The 22,762-nt window shown below is 35.0% G+C and overlaps 1 protein-coding gene across 1 annotated transcript; it reads right to left on the reverse strand.

Moving 5' to 3' along the window:
- Window positions 1-2,397: 2,397 nt before the first annotated feature.
- LOC134265181 (phosphorylated adapter RNA export protein-like) lies at window positions 2,398-15,925 on the reverse strand. Its single transcript, XM_062747433.1, has 10 exons — window positions 15,794-15,925; window positions 15,338-15,482; window positions 15,166-15,225; window positions 13,332-13,540; window positions 11,243-11,367; window positions 8,065-8,164; window positions 6,125-6,812; window positions 5,211-5,302; window positions 3,638-3,801; window positions 2,398-3,042 (listed from the first exon to the last, which is right to left on the reverse strand). The coding sequence occupies exons 1-10, from the start codon at window positions 15,845-15,847 to the stop codon at window positions 2,802-2,804; spliced, it is 1,878 nt and encodes a 625-aa protein (XP_062603417.1). The 5' UTR covers window positions 15,848-15,925; the 3' UTR covers window positions 2,398-2,801.
- Between the last annotated feature and the right edge of the window lie 6,837 nt (window positions 15,926-22,762).

Here is a 22,762-nt window from a genome sequence, read left to right on the forward strand (position 1 = left end):
AAGCATGTCAGCTATAGACTCCAAAGTGGAAGTAGTCCTGGACAGCATAGCACCAAAACGAACCATCACCATCAAAGGAGACTCTCTTAAACCATGGTACAATGACTCGATCCATGAAGCAAGAAAACGGAGAAGACAGTTGGAGCGTAAAGCCATGAGCTCAGGCCTAGAGGTCCATAGGCAGATGCTTACAGAACAGTCCCGAGCTGTGGTGCATATGATCAACTCTGCAAAATCCAGTTATTATCAGGAAAAGCTCACCACAGCGGACAGTAAAGAGACTTTCAAATTCATTAGTAGTCTAATGAATTATAACGCAGGAACTCCTCTACCATCGGCTACTAATGACCAGACCCTTGCCGAAGATTTTGTTAAGTTTTTTTACAAGAAAGTTCAGAAGATCCGGCAAGGTCTTGATGACACAGATCTCCGTGACAATACAGCTTCTTCAGACCTGGATAAACCAGTGCCTCAACTTGGCTGCTTCAAGGTCCAGACACATGAAGAAGTAAACAAGGTCATCAATATTTGCGCAAACAAGACCTGCTCACTGGATGTCATCCCCACTGCGCTCTTAAAGAACAGTGCTGTCCTCTCTGTGATGCTACCGACAATTACTGAGCTGGTTAATACATCGCTTTCAACCGGGGTCTTTCCAAATAAGCTGAAACGTGCACTAGTTACACCACGTCTAAAAAAGCCAGGACTGGATATGAATATCTTCACTAACTATAGACCAGTCTCAAATATTCCTTTCATCAGCAAGGTCATCGAACGTGTTGTTGCACAACAGCTTAATGGTCATCTCACCAGAAACGGTCTTCATGATGACCTGCAGTCAGCTTACAAGACCGGTACCAGCACTGAAACAGCCATCCTACGAATAAAAGCAGACGTAGAAGCAGTACTGGATGAAGGTGATGCCATGCTCCTGGTCCTTCTCGACCTGAGTGCTGCATTCGACACCATTGATCACACCCTCTTACTGGAGAGACTACATGTGGAAGTTGGACTTACGGACACGGCACTCTGTTGGATACAGTCTTACCTGAGTAGCCGCACTCAAGCAGTAAAGATCAACAACAGTGTGTCCTCAGATGTGCCACTGTCCACTGGAGTGCCACAAGGGTCTGTTCTCGGTCCCCTCCTCTTCCTGGTGTACCTCCTACCACTCAGGAGAGTCAACAATCAGTATGACATTAGCCGTCACGGATTTGCAGACGACACCCAATTGTACAACCGTCTGAGTGTTAAAAACAATGTCAGGCGTACGGAACAAATCAAGGTTATGGAAGAGTGCATAGCGAGTGTCCGAACCTGGATGACGGTAAACAAACTCAAACTGAATGATGCAAAAACCGAGATAATGGTGATTGCCAGCGCTCATAACCAGAACCGTGTTAAGAACATTCAGCTGAAGATTGGTGACGCAATAGTGACATCTCAATCTACTGCTAAAAACCTCGGTGCTACCCTGGATGCCACCTTATCAATGGAAACGCAAGTCAAGTCCATGCTAAAAAAGATATATTTCAACATTAGGAGAATCTCCAAGGTGAAACAACATCTCACCCAGGAAGCGTGTGCAAAGGTCATCAATGCAACAGTCGTATCCCATCTCGACTATCACAATGCCCTTCTGCTTGGCATAACCGATCGAACCATGCACCGATTACAAGTGGCTCAGAACAATGCTGCGCGTTGTCTCACAAAAACAGGCTACAAACAACATATCACGCCAGTACTTCAACAACTGCACTGGCTGCCTGTAAAACAACGTGTCGTGTTTAAAGTGCTGACAACCATGCACAAGTCTCTACACTCCTCCTCAGCATCACCATACATGAGAGAGTTATGCCCTACTTATCAGCCACAAAGGACTTTAAGATCATCGTCAGACAAATGGAAAGTAATAGTAAAGAAATCATCGAACAAATATGGCGCAAGAGCCATAAGCACATTCGGCGCACAACTGTGGAACAACTTGCCTTTAGAACTACGAGAGCTAGAAGCACATGGATCATTCCGCAAGAACCTAAAAACACTCTTGTTCAAGCGTGAATATAATCTATGAATGTAAAAATTCCAGCATAACACCTAGGACTCCATGTGTACCCTCTCGTATACTCAACTTCAGAAGTACTTTCCTGTGTACATAACAGTTTTTTATTTTCATTTTATTTTGCCTTGTCTACGTTAACCAATTTCATCTTACTACCATGTTTTATTTTAAGGTCCCTTTGTTTTATCGATTATTTACTTTCAATTATAGATTTATAGGTTTTATTAATCTATATTGTTTTTAAATATTAGCAAAACCATTGTACAGCGCATAGAAACTATATGTGATTTTGCGCTTTATAAATTAATAAAATAATAATAATAATAATAATATGTTTTTTTTTACTTTGTAAATTTGTTAACATATCTCTCACTTGGAAAAATAAGTCAAAACAGTTTTTTGGTTTGCCTGTGTAAGCTACAATAATCAGGAACATTGATAACAAAACACTCTTAAAAATGTTTAATTTATAAACATAAGTTTGATCCTCCAAGAACGTTAATTTTACTCGCCAGAATCAGTCTGTTAACAGAACTTGCTGTAAGCTAGGCAAGACTGAACAACAAAACAGACTTTCAAAGTTCCAATAGAAGCAGGCCTGCCTTTTCCTGTGTATATTTACAGTAATCATGATTCACTGGCAAACCATGATTCACTTATCACCATGTCTATAGCCATTACCAGATGACAATGAAGTTCCTTCAAAACAAAAGGGTACAGTCCATTACTTCACCCAAGATTAGTCAATAGTCTCATCCACTCCAATGTCTATATCAACAACATCCTTATCATCCACATCCAGAACATGGAGACCATCCTCTGGCTCACTGTGTAAGCTTTCATTTTCACTGTCTGTCATTTCCATGGTAACTTCAGGCTTTTTCTCACTATTGAGATCCCCTTTGACTTTTGATACCCCCGGCTTCTGCATTAACTTGGACTGTGGAAGTAATCTGGTTAGCTTTCTCCTCTCCTTCCTCCTGATAACACAAAAATTACTTTGTTATTGATATTGCATTCCTCCTGATATCATAGAGAAATGACATTATGTTACTAATATAACATTCCTCATTATATCTGATAATCATAGAGAAATGACATTATGTTACTAATATTACATTCCCCCTGATATCATAGAGAAGTGACATTATATTACTAATATTATATTTCTCCTGATAACATAGAGAAATTTCATTGTGTTGGGTAGACTTACTGATATTACATTCTCATCATAACAAGAGAGATGACATACATGTAATGTTACCGATATATTCTACTGTTATTACGTTCCTCCTGATAACATTATGTTACTGATATTACATTCCTCCTCGTATGATAGAGAAATGACATTATGTTACTGATATTACATTCCTCCTGATAACATAGAGAAATGACATTTTGTTCCTGATATTACATTCCTCATATGACAGAGAAACTGCATGTTACTGATATTGCATTCCTCCTGATAATATAAGAGAAATGACATTATGTTACTGATATCAAATTCAGACATGATGATTACCCAGGGTACTACATGGTAACTTCATGACCTTGATGAGCAAAGAAAAATTTTACCTTTGTTTTTGTTCTTTTCTCTTCTGTTTTCTCTCTTCAAGTGATTGTATAAACTCCTGCTCTTCCTTGGCAAAAATTTCATCCACCTGTTCAGGTGAAACACTTTTGTCGGATTTCAGCAGATGAATGAAGACACCTCCAGGGGAACGTCTTCTTGTTTTATTCTTTAAGCAAGACAAAAAAAAATACAGTGCTGAAATATTTCCTGTACATGCATGAGGGCTGTTCAAAAAGTTTACGGACCTCTGTCATATTTCATTTAAGTTTAAACAATAACTTAAAATGAGGATTTTAAAAATTCAAATACATGTATATCAAGATATATTGAGAATTTAAAACTGTAAAAACAGGGAGAGGATTCTGCAATTTTTTTAAACAATTTCTGTAGAAAAATGTCTGCAGGATAGCATAAAAAACCTGTTTTTTTTTTTTTTAAGTTTTATATAAAGCATAAAATATTAATTTTATTTCTATTAATTTCAACAGGCTATATTTAGTTGTCCTACAGCCTTGTCAATGGAGATATGACCCTGAATCAAGGTAAATATAGTAGTTTGGTTAATAATATTAATAGGTAGAAACAGTCAACAGGTGGAGAAAACTATGCATTGCCTCCTTATATGTACATTTTTAACAAATATTACTGGGTCACTGATAAAAGAGGCCCATGGGCCTTATAGGTCACCTGAGTATCATGTAACAACTTCCCAACAATTGAATTTGATTCATGTTTTAAACCAGAGGCCATGAAATTCACTATTTTGAAAAAGGCACCATTGCTTATCATAATATCTATAAACAGAGCACGCTTACTTTGGTTACTTAATAGTTAATACCAAGAGGTAGATCAGAGTAACAAAGAGAAGATACATTGCCACTTTATAACCAGTTGTGCACCCCATCCCACAGGAACCACTGACCCTGGGGCCACATATTTCAAAATTTTAGAAATTTTATCATAAATTTTATTTCATCATAAATTGTTGATTAATACCAAAGAGAAGATTTCAAAAAATTAAATAATTTTCAGACTATGTATCCCCCTCCAAGTACCCCTGACCCAGGGGTCCTGAAATTAACCATTTGGTAAGAGACAGCTTTCTTCATAATAAATAAGTACTTAGATCATTGGCATAATACCCAGGAGCAAAGGAAAAGATTTTCAAAGAATCCACAATTTTCACAATACATGTATAATCTATTAATCCCTGCCCTAGCACTAGAACCCCTGTCTCTGGGGCCATGAAATTCATAATTTTGGTAGAGAACTAAATGCTGATTACAATCATGCCAACAGTTTGACTGCTTGATGTCCAGGAGTAAAGAAGATTTTTAAAGACTGCATTAATTTTAGTGGTTTTGCCCCCATTCCCCAGGAGATGCATGAAATTCACAATTCTGGTTCCCCTTCACCCACAGATGCTATATGCCAAAATTGGTTAAGCGGATTCAGAGAGGAAGCTGAAAATGTCCTAATGTTAATGCACGGCACAGACGAAAAAGGATAGCAATAGGTCACCTGAATTTACTCAGTTGACCTAAAAATTGATCTGAGTTTATTGGTAATGTCTACCTGTATAAGTAATCCACCAGCCTCTTCTATGTCCTGTGTTTTGTAAAACAAGTCCAAGGTTTTCTCTTTGCCTATTATTCTGTATATTCTCTCTATATAGGTTTAAGTTTTAAGTAGTGTTAATGGTATATGTTAATAATAGTCAAATTATCAATGTTTTTTGTATGAATAATTTTCATTCTCATTTCCTCTACAGAATTTTTCTAGCATTAAAAATTTCATTTAACACTGTATGCTAAATGAAAGAAAAAGTGACCATGCAAGCTCACATACCCCACGCTCTCCCAAAACTCAAGGAGATGAATATCCCTGGGAAAAAAAAGAATCGAAATTTCTTGGTAATATGCAAATCTACACATTGTGTCCTAAATATCTGCAAAGTTTGATGAAATTCTGTGCAGCGGTTTATGAGGAGTTGCGCTGACAAACTGGTCTCTCTGTAATATGCACATCTACACATTGTGTCCTAAATATCTGTAAAGTTTGATGAAATTCTGTGCAGCGGTTTATGAGGAATTGCGATGCCAAAATGTTCATATCTATATTCAAGGTATGGCCAAAAATTTAAGTTGAAAAATGTAGAAATTCCAAGAAAAAATAAAGGAATCAGAATTTCCTGGTAATATGCACATCTACACATTGTGTCCTAAATATCTGCTAAGTTTGATGAAATTCTGTGTAGCGGTTTATGAGGAGTTGCGCTGATAAAAAAACAGGACTGACGGACTGACTGACTGACACTATGACTGACGGACGGGTCAAAAACATTATACCTCACGCAACTTGTTGTGTGGGGTATAAAAATGCATATAATATAAACTGTTTAACTTACTGGAGATTGAAGAAAACCAAAATTAATGATAATGACTTCAGAGATTTTCTTGCACCACACAATAGCATGTATGTATACAAACCTATGAGGTACACCTTAGGTTCATTCAGTTTTCTGGTGATCATTTTCACAATTTTGTCTGCCTCTAAGTCTGGAAGTGGCTCTTCAAAGTCTCTATCATCGTGCATTTTTACTCTCTCTTTCACAGGGCGTCTTTCTTTGCGAGTTCGTTTTCGTTTTCTGCTTGAGTTAGCATCCATCTCTGGTAGATCTACCACCTTATTGAATGGATCATGGCTTTCACTGTCACTTAATTCATTGGCCAAATCTGGCCTAGTGTCATTATACTTCAGTGTAAAGTCATACTTTTCAACATTGCGGCTATCATCACATGTTAAAGTTTTAACTCCCACATCTTTTAAGTCTTGTGTAAGACTCTGCTCAGTCAGGACAGAGCCCCAGATATTGTTTATTTTTCTTTTGGCTGTCTGGGGATTTACATTTCTACTTGCAGGTCTGTCGTTTTTGCGTATAGGAGATTTGATCTCCTCTGGTAGTTCTGTCACCATGCTCTTCTCATCATGTCTGCTAGAGGAGAAATATTTAGCTTTCTTGCATCTCCATAGTGGCGTGTCCTCATCACTGTACGAGGAGCTGTCTGAATCCTCACTGTCCTCAGGATGAGGTTTACTAGATCTGTAACTCACAGCAGGGACCACCATGTTATGACTTGATGTGGATGTTGGTAATGAAGTTTTATTTTCATCTTTCTGAAAGTAATAAAAAAATGTTTAAATATATTGTTTTGGAGTCAACATGGTCATTAATAAAGTTTTCATCTAATTTGATCTCAGCCACACTCTATCTTTATTTATGTATCAGTATTCCATAAACATTGCATTTTGACAGACGTAAATAAATAAACAAAAAAAAGAGGTGCTGTGAGCACTAACAGACCTGCCAAGTGACCCACATTCAGTGGGTCACACCCGCAAAACTGACCTCTCACCCCCCACTCGTAATGACCGGCGGCGTGTCATTGTTTTCATCCACAAAATCAATCATTCCCATTTTTTGACCCCTTTGTCCCCACAAGAAAGATTTGAAATTCATCCTAAAATTTTCCGATTTGTGTTTTATAAATTGGGATATGAACATCAGACTTGTTTATTCAATGCACACAGATTAGTATCTTTGTTTATGCCAAGAGGTTAATTAGGGCCTAGCCACAGGAAATCACTGCTCGCTTGAACGCACACATTGACACAGCTGTACAGGTAACATGCCTGGAGCAGTTAGGGGATTATACGTATCCATTTGAATGGGTATATAATATGCATGGTGAACCTGATAGATTTTTGTGCGCTATGACCCAACATTTCAATTCTGAATGTTGGGGCATGACCCCCCACAGCATCAATTTTGGTTGGCAGGTCTGCACTAAGCTCACTAATGTAATGATACCCCCACCTCCCATATAAGTAAAGTGGCAAAGTCCACGTTTTTCTCTGGGAGACCCAAAATAAGTGCCAGATCAAAAAATAAAATATGAGGTGCACAATGGGATTATTATACCCCCGCTTGAAAAGTGGGAGGGTATACTGTACTGGTCTAATGTACTACTGTACTAATCCAGTACTGGTCTTCTGTTAATTCACTCAAGAAGTAAATGTTTGGTCACACATCAACTGTTGAATATAACCTCAAAAACTTTCGGACTTTGATGGCAATAGTGCAGAAAAAGACATATCTTCAACATGTTTCATGAACTGTTTTCAGATGTCCGAGTTTAAAGTTTAAAATTAAACTGCATCAAAGTGTGGTTTTCTGCACATCCCGAGAAAATAATAATTCAAGAAATAAGCCTGATTTGGTAGCTAATTAAAGCTACTTCAGGTAGGTAAATAAGCTATGTTGGTAATTTAAGCTACGTAACTAAATATAGCGATTAGATTGACAAAATATTGAGCCTTGTGGTAAACATTTACTAAAATATATGAATACCAAAATAAAATAAATCACCTTTGTTTGGGATTCATTGTCATTGTCAGAGTCTGTTATTTCTCCTTCTTCAAGTTCAGACATTGCGAGAATAAATTCTTTATGCAACCCGCCTTTTCTTCTTTATACAATAGCCCCGATAACGCAGAAATTTCGTGCTTTTTCCGGTGTTGCAGATTTAGGACAGTTCAATCCAGAAATTATTCGTATTACGCAATCAATTGTTCTCCCTTCAACTCATCTTGCACGTTTGTCAAAAGCATTACTTTTAACTTAAGTTAATAAACTGTTTGTTTCTTTATTTCTTAAACCATATGGGAAATATTAAAAAAAAAAAAAAGAACACACACGGCTTGTTTTATTTTTTTTTGTTTATTTCAGTATGAAAGCACAGATTATTTATTTCAATTAATGATACAGGACAAATAATTTTCTATTTTTAACTGAAAAAAGTTTGAAGACTCAGAAAAAGAATATATCTGCCTTGCCATCCAACACAAACAAAACCCCAAACCAAATGGTTGTTATCTCAAATTAACCTCATTCAATGACATATATATAGTCATATATACACCCAAAGCATAAAATAAATTATAGAGATACACAAGCATAATCAGAACATTTGTTCTTGCATAAAGCAGAGACATATGTAACATTTCATTTACCTGATATGTCTCTGTATACATCAAATTTTCAATTTCTATACCACATGCAGGTATTTTAATTATCCTTCATATTTTTGTTTTTCTATTTAGCATATATGTACTAAATTAGTATCTGGCATTCTGTGATTTTATGTACATTATCCAAAAATGAAGTGTCTTTGAGGTGCAACCCTTCCAGTTTTATTTCTGCTTCTTACAATATGAAGCAATTCCAGAATGGCTCATATATTTGATTTGCTACCTGTTGAAGAGAGATTTCAAAATAAACATTGGGTGTGCTAATTTCAAAGTAGAGACATAAGTAAAATCAGCTGTATCCAAATGTCATTCTTTTTTTAAAATTATTAGCAGAACATGTTCATCTACAATATATTTAACATTTCTGAAATATTTGCTTCATTTATTTGCATGAGGCACTGATCCAGAAATTTTTCAAAAGGGGGAGGGGGTTAAAGGATTTTTCAACGGGGGGATGAAGGGGAAAAATCTTTTACAACATATGTTTTACACATACATGTAGTAGGATACCGTGTGGAGTATGGTTTTTAAAAGTGGGAGGTTGATCAACCTGGGGAAAAGTACTTGTATGAATGACTTGAAAGTTTTTAAAAAAGAAAGGAAAATATATCTCCGAACCCGAAAATCCTACATAGTAAAGGGGGTAGGTTTCTATTCACAACCAAATTTCTTTATATTTTACAACATTAGCCTTTCACTTATCATTTTCTACACAACAAAAATGTGGGACTTTCTTCTTTCTCTCTTTTTTTTTTTTGCAAATCCAAAGGAGGGGGTTGCAACCCCCGTAACCCCCTTCTGGATCCACCACTGATTTGTCATTTATTGCATGAATAAAAACACAATTTCAACCTGAAACTCTTACTTTTTTTATTGTAATAATTCAATATCAACTACAAATATTCTGGACGGATGGTAAATCAACTACAACATCAGAAGCTTTAAAATTACATGTATCACATAAAATACTCAGTATTATGGCAAGTTAAATGTAAATGTTTAATGACAGACTGTATCTTTGAATTTTATTCAGACTATTGGACTAAAAACATAATTTTCAAACATTGCTGAATGTAATCTCCAACCCCAAATCTTAAAACCGTAGGACAATAAAAATTTGAATTGGCATTGAATGTGAATACTAGAATATAAATTACAACCTTGCTTTTTTTAGGTTAATGTTGTTGTTTATTTTAACAATTTTTAATGCATAACTTAACTTCATCATTTAAGCAAACTTAATAAATCTACTTTTTATAACTAAACTACAATCTTTTTTTTAAATCGGAAATCCAAAGTTGTTCTAGAGAAAAAAAATATTTACATTCTTAAATTAAACTGTCATATTTTTATTGTTTCCAGAGTAGAAATTGACAAAGGAAACTGTATACAACAACAAATGACAGACAATAAAACAGACAGAATGATCACATAGCTTCCAGCTGAGGAATAAAATAGACAGAATGATCACATAGCTTCCAGCTGAGGAATAAAATAGACAGAATGATCACATAGCTTCCAGCTGAGGAATAAAATAGACAGAAAGATCACATAGCTTCCAGCTGAGGAATAAAAAAATTAAATATTTCATGTGCATATCTTTGAAAATGAGTTTAGGATATAAGTTGCTTTCTGAGCAGAAACAAAATAGTTTCATTGTTGACAAAACATATTTAAAACATAGATTAACCCCCCCCCCCCCATTTTTCAAATTGTATGTTACTGATTGTATTATTGTATTTTAATCATTTTTCCAGTTTTAGAGTTTTAAAAATTACAAAATATGTTTTATTTTAGTTCAGTAGTTTAAGGAATTATTAATTCAGAATCATTTCTGTAATACAGGTACTAACAATAATATTCCAGACTTTCCATTAATAACTCTGACTGTTAAATTCCATATATTTCACTTAGTATACAAGTAATCACAAAATGTGACTTTTTTTTAAATAAATTTTAAAACAAACAAATCAAAATAGAATAAGTAGACAGATGTTATAAATATAATTTTCAGTAAGAGGTTCAAGGCAACCATCTCTTTCCAAACAAACACATTCATATGTGAACGTCTAAATGGATCTATAAAGATATGTACCTCATACAGTAAAAAAAGAATGGTCATCAACATGAATATACACGTCTCATAAAAAGATTACACCTGCACTTGAAGCTTTTCTTATGGTATTGGTTTTGAAAAGTTTTTTATCACTTCAAAAACAAACATTCTTCGATCCCACTCAACAGCCAACAATACAAAAAAAATACACATTTAACATGAAAATATCGACAATGTGACACAATGATGAACGTTGTACAACTACCGGTAGATCAGACACAAATGAAAGCTGCCACTGGATTAAATCAACTACTGTAAGAGAAGGCAAATAAATTAACCTCTAGAGAGGTAGAGTCAATCTAAAAATATGTTCATCTTACATAACTAATAAGCTTGTCAACATCATCATTCTTATAAAACCTTTTAGATCTTGTTAAATCCATCTTCTGTTTTCTTGGACTCTAAAAGCTTTTTGTTGAAGCTCTCGAATGCCACTCTGATGCTATCTCTATCTGAGCTGGTACAGGAATGGATTTCCCAGTGTCGACTCTTAGATTCCAAATCCAATTCCAAGATTTTTTGCAACTAAAAAAGTGGAATTATACTTATGCCTAAGGATCAAGTGCTTTAAAACATAAACACAAAGGAACAAATAATTTAACCAGAAGTCTCTGTCGAGACTGTAGCTCTACTGGTTTGTACTTATCAAAAACCATTGCACTAGTTTAAGTTTCTTTGTGTAGTCTACTTGTGTGCCAACTTATTTTGAAATCAAACTAAAACTGTAGAAGGAGTAGCGTTTTAAAGGAATTTCACGGAAAATTCTATTTCTAGTAACCATGGCAACACCATTCATTGAAATCAAAAACTTATGCACTATTCTTTGTATCTTAGTGTAGTCTACTTGTGTGCCAAGTTATATTGAAATCAGACCAAAACTGTAGAAGGAGTAGCATTTCAAAGGAATTTCACAGAAAATTCTATTTTTAGTAACCATGGCAACATCGTTCATCAAAATCAAAAACCGATGCACTATTCTTTGTATCTTAGTGTAGTCTACTTGTGTGCCAAGTTATATTGAAATCAGACCAAAGCTGTAGAAGGAGTAGCGTTTCAAAGGAATTTCACAGAAAATTCTATTTTTAGTAACCATGGCAACACCGTTCATCGAAATCAAAAACCGATGCACTATTCTATGTATCTTACTGTAGTCTACTTGTGTGCCAAGTTAAATTGAAATCAGACTAAAACTATAGAAGGAGTAGCGTTTTAAAGGAATTTCACAGAAAATTCTATTTTTAGTAACCATGGCAACACCGTTCACCGAAATCAAAAACCGATGCACTATTCTATGTATCTTAGTGTAGTCTACTTGTGTGCCAAGTAATATTGAAATCAGACCAAAACTGTAGAAGGAGTAGCGTTTTAAAGGAATTTCACAGAAAATTCTATTTTTAGTAACCATGGCAACACCATTCATTGAAATCAAAAACTGATGCACTATTCAATGTATCTTAGTGTAGTCTACTTGTGTGCCAAGTTATATTGAAATCAGACCAAAACTGTAGAAGGAGTAGTGTTTTAAAGGAATTTCACAGAAAATTCTATTTTTAGTAACTATGGCAACACCGTTCATTGAAATCAAAAACCGATGCAATATTCTATGTATCTTAGTGTAGTCTACTTGTGTGCCAAGTTATATTGAAATCAGACCAAAACTGTAGAAGGAGTAGCGTTTTTAAGGAATTTCACAGAAAATTCTATTTTTAGTAACCATGGCAACACCGTTCATCGAAATCAAAAATCGATGCACTATTCTATGTATCTTAGTGTAGTCTACTTGTGTGCCAAGTAATATTAAAATCAGACTAAAATTGTAGGAGTAGTAGCATTTTGAAATATTGTTTACAGACAGACGGACAGACAGACGGACAGACAGACAGACAGACAGACGGACGGACGCCGGACGCATTACTATCGCATAAGCTCTTCTGGTCTCTGACCAGTAGAGCTAAAAAACCTTAAGGACAAATGCAAGGTACCTACTGATAATTTTTCAAGATATTCTAAATTTAAACTTATAATACCACTATATGTTCTTACACACACAAAAAAAATCAGCATTATTCAAAGAAAAATGTACAAAAATTACAAAATATAAATTCCAGATTTTTTTTTCATCAAAAATTGTTTTAGAAGAGTTGTACAAATCCATATATAGACATTAAAAATATTGCATACAGGTCCTTCTTTTAGTGGAACCCTTCAACTCCGCAAACTACGTTGCATATGAACTTAACTGTAACTATTTACTTACCAGTATATGTAAAATTAATTATATACAATCAAACCTGATTATATTGAATTAAATGGGCCAGAAAAAAAAAACTACAAGAATCCAAGATTAAAGTTGAAGATATCAAGGGTAAAACAAATAAAGAAAAAGTAGTTGGGACTTTCAGATCACTTTGATATATCCATGGTATTTGAAATGCCAGTGCTCAAGATACTAGATTTCAACTGTGTATTAATTATTAAAAAAAGAGTACCTCTTCCTTGGACTTGGACCCTTCTTTGTCACTATAGTTACATAGCACCATCAAAGGAAGATTATCAAGTTCAGGGTCAGCAAGTGCTTGATGGAGGGTAGTGTTGGTCAGCTGTAGATCTTCATCACCAGCAGAGCTGTCTACAACGAATATGATGCCCTCTGCTCCCCCAAAGTATTTATCCCAGTACGGACGTACACTGTCTCCTCCTGTAATGGGAATTAACCAGGAGAAGATCAAAGCTTGGAAGAAGAAATCTCTTATGAAAATTAACAATTTAACAAATAGGAGGAGTCCTTCTTAAGGATAATGAGTTATGACGTAAAATTATGTTGCAAAGTTTAAGGACTTTTGACTTTATTTCAGACCTTTGTGTTTTTTATTATATTTACTACAGTATGCAGTAATACAATATCAAATCAGATTACTCATACATGCCAACTTTTGAAAATTCCCATGGGGGATTTAGCACGTGACGACAATTTTCAAAGCTTTAAATTCGCGACATTTTGTAGTGAAATTAAATGATCATGAAATGATCTTTTTTTAAATTTATAATATTGATATTACTTATCAATACAACTTAATTAAGAATTAATTTAACACAAAAAATAATGTTTTTCTTTCCAAAATTGAAATATTTCTGCTAAAATAGGTGCCTCTTTCACTTAAGAAGGGGTATTTAGTTACATATGCAAACAACATTTTTTCTACCAGAACACATAATTTAGTGAAAAATTGAAAATTTTACAACTTTTAAATCATTTTTTCAAAGGCTAAAAAATATGAGGTTTTGATACTGTAAAGTCCCGTTTCTGGAAACATTTTGGAGATTTTTTATATATATTAGAAATTCTAATTAGATATTAAATTTACAGAAATTTATACCACCTATCTAAAAGAAAATTATTTTTTTTTTTACAGTCATGAAATTTGTCAGGCTTGATGGTCCCATGTGGGTATTTCCTTAAGTCATGCACATTACTTTTGGGAGAAGAGAGGGAAGAGAAATTATAATTGAAATGCATTTGATTGTTTCATCTCAATTTTTTCTTAATATTCTAATTGGCAAACTTAGAAATATTTTTCATTATAGGTAGATAAAAAAAATCATCAGCTATGCTTTGTACTTTTCTACTTTCGTTTTCAAAAAACGATCTCTTTGGATTCTGATTTTATGTTTTAATTAGTATTTTATTGTCTTTAATTTATGTTTTTAATAAAATGACTAACAGTTATCACGTTAATCTATGTGTTTCACCTTGCATACCACTTAAAACTGACAAGATAATCCCTAATTGCCCCAAGCTATAAGCAACTCGTACCTGGACAACTGTGTGCGTTCAAGCGTGAAGTGATTTCCTGTGGCTAATTAGTATTTAACTATTTAACACCTGGTTAAATACACAATGAAACTTATTTGTGTGCATTGAATAAACAAGTCTGACATTGTTATCCCGACTGTCAAAATTCAGCGGTAGGGAAACTTTAAAAATCTGAAATTTTAAGGTGATTTTTTTTTTTCAAATCGGGAAATTAGGGCAATTTTTCCCTCCCGATCGGGAAGGCGGGATGAAAGGGTAAAATCGGGAGGATCCCGCCTAAATCGGGAAAGTTGGCATGTATGATTACTAAAAGACATACATGTATTCACCTACTCTTAATTTAATGTTTTGGAAAAAAGATAATGCAATTATATGACAATATCGGTGATTTATATTCAAAGAACACTTTGTAATCGTAATTTTTGTGGATTTGTCCTTTCTGCTTCATTCTGCAACAATGGACCACAAAAATACCTATTTAACAGTATACCATTTCAAGAAAGCCTTACCTCCTAGTTCTTTGACATCAACTATACAATTACTAAATATCAAGGCTTTTATACTGAAACCTGTAAATTAAAAAAAAAAGGCTTAAAAATACAGCAGAAACATTTTTTATATACTCGGTACAGATAAATTCTTTTTAAAAAATTAAACTAATAAACTAATAAGAATACATACCCACAGTTGGTTCAATATTTTCTGTGCTTTCCCCACTTAAAACTGACAACAAAGTACTTTTCCCTGTCTTCGACAAACCAAGACACAGAACTGTAAAGTTAGGCTTCACTGCTGGAGGATCCCCGCCACACATCCTCCTAAAAAACTACAAAAACAGGGACACAGGCATTGATTAGCACACTCTTATAGATGTAAACAAAAGAAAACCCATTTCATCTTATATGCATGCAAAGTTTACAAAAGATATATACTCTCATACTAGGTCCATATATTTTTAATGTGTATAGTCTTTTTTCAATTGAATCTAGCATACATGGACTCTATCAACACTTTAGTACTAATGCAGATCTCACTTTTTTTTTTTTTTAGAATTTCACAATTTTTGAGTAAGTAGGCCTACCAATTTCTTGCCATATATGAATAGGCTAGTTAAATAACACTGGTTAAGGACCTTACCGAATAGATGTAAATCCTTATTACTGCACAAAACAATTGTAAGTTTTGGCACATAGTGCTTCTTGAATTTGTTACAGTGGTAAATATTTCAATCAAATCATTAGTAACTAAATTTTAGTCAAATAACAAGTTTTGGGCTATTTTAGAATTTCAACCCGGAAGTTGATAAACGACTTGTATGTTTTAAAGGTAATACGGAGAAACTTAATTTTTCCCGGGAAAATATTGAGCCCGTCCTTATGTCAAATCAATCGAATAGAGGTGTCGGGTTAAGACAAACAACCCCAATAATTTTAATACCCATTACCCACCAATTTTTTTTTAATAAACATGCTACATTCGAACAAGTGTACGTTGTCACTTGGTCTACGATTACTTGAACGTATACGGCGCGGTTCAGTAAGTAGTCTGATTTTTTTTTTATTCACACTAAAGGTTTTTGCCCTGTCCGTCTGTCTGTCAGTCTATTTATCTGTTTGTCCGCAAAACGTTAACCTTACCCGGCCATAACTTTTAATGGATTGGATCTATGAATGGTTTTTGGATGCCAACAATTTGATCTATTGACCTTGAGCTTGTAGCTTGACCAACATTCGTCATAACTTTTAACCGGTTGGTGCCACTCCTACAGTTTTCATATCTTACATGTGTATTTATTATGACAAGACATAAATGAAATGAAATATATATATGGCGATAACAAACATTGTTATACCCTTATAAATATCATTCTATATATTTATTACTTATAAAAAGTCCAACAAAAGAACTGTTTATTACATCGGTCTAACAATTTCACTATTGACCGGTCTTACATAAGAATTGTTAGACCGCAACGTCACACGTCTGTTACGTCACAATTAATTATCATCGTTCAATATCGGCGACGCGAAAATAGCCGAAGTTAATTAAGAGCTACAAATGTTGTTGTTAACAGCAAGGTAAGGAAGAAGTAAAGAGTATGTTTTGTGATAAATAATTTTTGTGATACAATAAATATATAATTGATTTTGTTCTTTCTCAGCTTGATGTTTTATATTTACTGAAGAAGCCATAATTTTCCATATAAAATTTATTGATAATATAGCGTATATTGATTAAATTGATCAATCTTAAGTGAGCAGTGAAGGGTATAACAAAACAGTTATAGACTGGGATTCGGGCAACATATGATTTGTTGGACCTGAAGGTGAAAATGTTGTCCTCGGCCTGCGGCCTCGGACAACATTTTCACCTTCAGGTCCAACAAATCATATGTTGCCCTCATACCCAGTCAATAACTGTATAGTATTCAAGCTCAAACATTACATTAAACAATTCACGTTTTGAAGATTGATTGATTGAATATTGTTTAACGTCCCTCTCGAGAATTTTCCACTCATATGGAGACGTCACCGTATGCCGGTGAAGGGCTTCAAATTTTGACCTTTACTTGGCACTCAGGGCCATTGAGCAGTGAGGGATATTTATCGTGCCAACGCCTGCCGCTGACACGGGGCCTCGGTTTTTAAGGTCTCGTCCGAAGGACCCGCAACTTTCACTTCAAAGTGCCGAGCGCATGGCGAAGGAACAGTTGCTATCCATTTTATCGACTGGGTCAGTCGCGGCCGAGATACGAACTCACGACCTCCCGATCACGGAGCGAGCGCTCTACCGACTGAGCTACCGTGAACGGTACGTTTTGAAGAAGAGCTGCAGCAAACGTGGATCATACATGTAGACCTGCGTACAAAATACATGTAGGTCACGTACTACTCACATTAGTGTTAGCTTGATAATGCACCCTTTATGTATGAAACATATGGAAATAACACTATTCTAGATCAAAAGTCTATAAAACAATATGAACTAGTGCTAATTGTAACGGGGACCGTTACAGATGTTCCCCAAACGCTCCCCAACTCCCTTTTGGTGCCATATTCCCTGGAAGCTTCATTAAATTAGACAAACTCGATGCATTTGAGACTTAAACACGTTTACCCAGGAGTGTACAAAGTTCATTCAAATTTTAGCATTGCACGCGTGCGCATGTAAATGCATGTGCGTAATGACCATATCATCTTGTCTACACAATCTATATATTTTAATATACTTAATATTAAAGTATTTAATCCATAAGTATTAAAAAGATACGCTCATTCAATTGTTTTTTTTATTTTGCTCATTTCACGTGCACGCACGTGCATACATGAGCATGGTGACCATACCTTCTTGTAGATGTCCGTTACATCTATCTATGTTCTAAATCCCACCCCGTTTGGTTGAAAACAAAGGGAGTTATACCTGTTTAAAGTTTCAGCCAATCAGATTGCCGTGCACGTACATGCACATGTATGCATGTGCATGGTGACCATATTTTCTTGTAGTAGTCCAGTATATCTATCTATGTTCCAAATCCCATCCTGTTTGGATGAAAATCAAGGGAGTTATAGCTATTTAAAGTTTAAGCCAATCAGATTGCAGCGCACGTGCATGCACGTGTTTTCATCATAATTGCTATATATCATGTTGTAGGATATCCTAATGCATGGCTATTTTCAAAATTTCAAAGGATTTCGTCAAAAAACAAGAAAGATATTGAGACTTTAGTTTCAGCCAATCAGAGCAAAGCGCACGTGCATGCGCGTGAGATCTTGCTATTTCGACCATGTCATATTGTCTATGCTACTAATATATCCTTATATTATAAGTTTCAAAGCATTTCATCAAAAACTTAAAAAGTTACGCCTATATCAATTAAATCGGTCATTACACATGTTGCACGTGCACGCTCTTGCAAGCACGTGCGCGCAAAATGACCTTCGTTCCGCAAATCTACATAACATGTCTACTGACCCTAAAAACATTTCACCTTAGTCGGATGTATAGTTTACGAGATCATTCCCGGACAAAAAAGTACCCAGGAAGAAGAAGAAGAAGAAAAATAATAATAATAAGAAACAGAGTAAAAACAATATGTTCCCCAACTTCGTTTGGGGAACATAAATAGGAGCAGAGCAAATACGGACCTCCAACATCAGTGTCTAAGGTCTGCTAATAACGGAGCGCAATTGGTACCCATGGGATTTCCGAAAGATTGTTAGAAGATCTGGTCTCAAAAAAAAAAAACACATGGATTTTGTCAACCATGACTCAAGCATCATTTTAATATTGACGTCAAAGTACGAGTGTGTACAATGAGAATGGTTGTATACAAAATAATTTTGCAAGTGACCAACGACAAAGTAAGTATGTAATTTTATCCTGCAACTACCCCCTTGCATTGACCTAACAAAGGTAACCTAATAAACCAAAGCTTTATCCGGTCACTGCCCTAATAAAGCCTCGTGCATGTATTCCGACGTTCTAAAAGCATTATGACGTCACGTATACTGCAATGTTTACGCCGTGGCGTCATAGTTTCAACTGTAGAGATGTGCCTAAATCTGTCGGAAATAGCTTGTTTTGGACGTTCAAATATAATATTTTGTTGCAGGATAAACAAAATACATGATAACTGTCTTGAAATATAAGCGATATTTGGGCTCGGGTCGAAAACGTAAGAGGGCTCGGCAAGCCTCGCCCTCTATCACGTTTTCTTACCCTCGCCCAAATATCGCTTATATTTCAAGACAGTAACCATGTATTTTATATTTACGAGTTCCATTCTCATTGAAAAAGGAACCGTCAATGATGTTAAAAATCCTGGAAATAAATATTTTTGACCATAAACTTTGAGTTTTACCCATTTTTAGAACATTTTAACAAAGTTTTCCTTTGAATACCAACTATTTTTACCGTAGAGTTTGGCCTATATACTCACAGGAGTCTGAAGTTTTTTATCGTCTGGATTTGTTTTTTGGCGATAAAAAATTCCAGACTCCTGTGATATACTTAAAAAAATAACCATGGCTATAACTTTTTAGCAGTTGATACTAGTTTTAAAATTTTAAATATTTTACATGTGCATTTCTTATGACAAGACCTTCCTCCGAGTACCTTTAATTTGACAATGACTTTGGAGTTTGACCCACATTAAAAAAAAATCAAGCCTTGGGCCAAATCCTGGATGGTCAGTTGATACTAGTTTTAAAATTTTAAATATTTTACGTAAAAATGTGTATTTTTATTATACCGAATAGGACCATTCTTTAAACGTGAGAAAAAGTACAATCTGCTTGCATATAACGACATATAGATGTGTTTGACGGGGAAATTTTTATATTCTTGAGATATTAGACACTCTTACATTTTTTTTTCATTAAAAAAGGGAGGAGGGTTAATTATCGATCCACACTTCAGGTGCCTGTGGTCAATTGCAGTTAAGTTGAAGTTTTATAAATATCAAAAAGAAAAGAAAAACAAGAGGCACATGGGCCACATCGCTCACCTGAGTAACTTTGGCCATTCTGTCATTTAACAGATTTCCCTATTACCTATCCTGACCTTGAAAATCTTAAAGGGTCATGATTCGAACGATTTAGAAGCTACTCTACCTCAGGATGCTTCCACATACATGTAAGTTTCAGCTTTTCTGACCCAGTGGTTTTTGAGAAGAAGATTTTTTTTTTAAGTTTTTTCCTATATATTTCTATGTAGAACTTGGATTTCCTATTGTGGCCCCGCCCCGCCCTACCCCCAGGGTCATGATTTGAATAATTTAGAATCTACACTATCTCAGGATGCTTCCACATAAGTTTCAGATTTTCCACATACATGTCAGTTTCAGCTTTTCTGGCCCAGTGGTTCTTGAGAAGAAGATTTTTTTAAAAGTTTTTTTTCAATATATTTCCTATATGTTTTTATGTAGAACTTGGATTTCCTATTGTGGCCCCGCCCCGCCCTACCCCCCCCCCCAGGGTCATGATTTGAACAATTTAGAATCTACACTACCCCAGGATGCTTACACATAAGTTTCAGCTCTTTTGGCCCAGTGGTTCTTGAGAAGAAGATTTTTTAATGACTCCACCCTATTTTTGCATTTTCTTGATTATATCTCCTTGGAAGAGGACTTGGTCCTTCGTTTTAACAATTTCAATTTCCCTTCACATAAGGATGCTTTTAACAAGGTTTGATTAAAATTGGCAAAGTGGTCCTTGAGAAGAAGTCGAAGTGAAAAGTGTACAGACGGACAGACAGACGGACTACAGACAATTTGTGATCAGAAAAGCTCACTTGGGATTTCAGCTCAGATGAACTAAAAACCAAGAGTTCCATCAGCTACATCGCTTACCTGAGTAGCTTTGAAATGCTGTTCTTTACCAGATTTCACCTTTGTAATACCTATTGTGACCCCATCCTATTCCATTGGTCAATTCGGAAAATTGAAAATCTACACTATACCCCAGGATGCTTTCTCATAAGTTTCGTTTTTTCTGGCCCAGTAGTTCCAGAGGAAAAGATTTTTAAAGATGTTTCCTATATATTTCAATGTAAAACTTGGGTTCCCTATTGTGGCCCCGCCCTGCCCCCAGGGGTCATGATTTGAATAATTTAGAATCTAAACTGTCCCAGGATGTTTTCACATAAGTTGCAGCTGTTCTGGCCCAGTGGTTCCTGAGAAAAATTTTTTAAAAAGATTTATCCTATATAGTTCGATATAAAGATTGGATTCCAAATTGTGGCCCCGCACTACCCCAGGGGTCATGATTTGAACAATTTAAATTCACACTCTCCCAGGATGCATTCACACCAGTTTTAGTTTTTCTGGCCTATAGTGGTTCTCGAGAGGAGAATTTTTAAAAAATTCCTATATACTAGTATTTCTATATAAAACTTAGGTTCCCTATTGTGGCCCAGACCAACCACGTGCATGGGTCAGGATTTGAACAATTTAGAATTTATACTACGCCAGGATGCTTCCACATAAGTTTCAGCTTTTCTGACCCAGTGGTTCTTGAGAAGATTTTAAAAAATTTTCCCATACATATATTTCTATTAAAACTTTGATTCCATATTGTGGCTCCGCCCAACCCCCGGGGGTCATGCTTAGAATACATTACCCTAGGATGCCTTCACATAATTTTAACTTTTTCTGGCCCAGTGGTTCTTGAAAAGAAGATTTTTTAATGACCACACTTTATTTTTGTCTTTTCTTGATTATCCCCCTTTGTAAGGGGACTTGGCCCTTCATTTTAACAATGATGCTTTGTATCAAGTTAAGTTTGGTTTAAATTTGGCATAGTGGTTCTTGAGAAGAAGTCGAAATTGTGACAAGTTTACAGACGGAGGGACTGGCGGACGACGGACAAAAAGTTATCACTCAGAACAGCTCACTTGATCATTCGCTAAAAAAAAAAAGAAAAATGTAAGAAATGTAGGTATTCAATCCCTAATAGCAACAGATTCAATGAAATTGAATACATAAAAGATGAGTAGGTGTTGAATACTAGGTACCAATTACATTTAAACATAGTCCCCATTTATTACTGTTTGCATGTAAGGGTGGGATCTGTCCTAATTTATGACCTTGAATTTCGATCAGAGTGAAAAAAATATTTTCAATTGTCATGATTTCTAATGTTTCAATGCATCTCAGTCCACCACAGTATTTAATGATATTCTTACTATTTGAATTTTTATTTAAATAAAAAACGTTTTCCCCTATAGACTTTGAACAATGCAATCTTTGTTAATTAACTACTGCTTAGTTAACGAATTTTTTAAAACTTTCTCGCGGGCAATCCTTTTCTACTATCAAATATTTTAAATTAATATAAGAGTATCAATAATATATAACATTTTAGATTTTGTCATTAAAGAATTACTACTTTAACACAAAAAATAGAGATGGCATTTACATTGTATAACCCTTTAGGAAAAAATACTTAGTTTGCGAAAATCACATTTTTAGAGTTTCAAATTTTTAAAAACAAAAGTCCAGAAAACAAAAAAATTTTGTAAATAAATTATGAAGATATACAAAACTGAGCAAACACTCCTTAAATTAATAACATGTACTAGATGGCCATCAATGGAACAACGATCAAG

This window comes from Saccostrea cucullata, unplaced genomic scaffold (assembly GCF_032062105.1).
Source record: "Saccostrea cucullata isolate Sc308-1 unplaced genomic scaffold, CSIRO_AGI_Scuc_v1 ctg890, whole genome shotgun sequence".
NCBI lineage: Eukaryota > Metazoa > Mollusca > Bivalvia > Ostreida > Ostreidae > Saccostrea > Saccostrea cuccullata.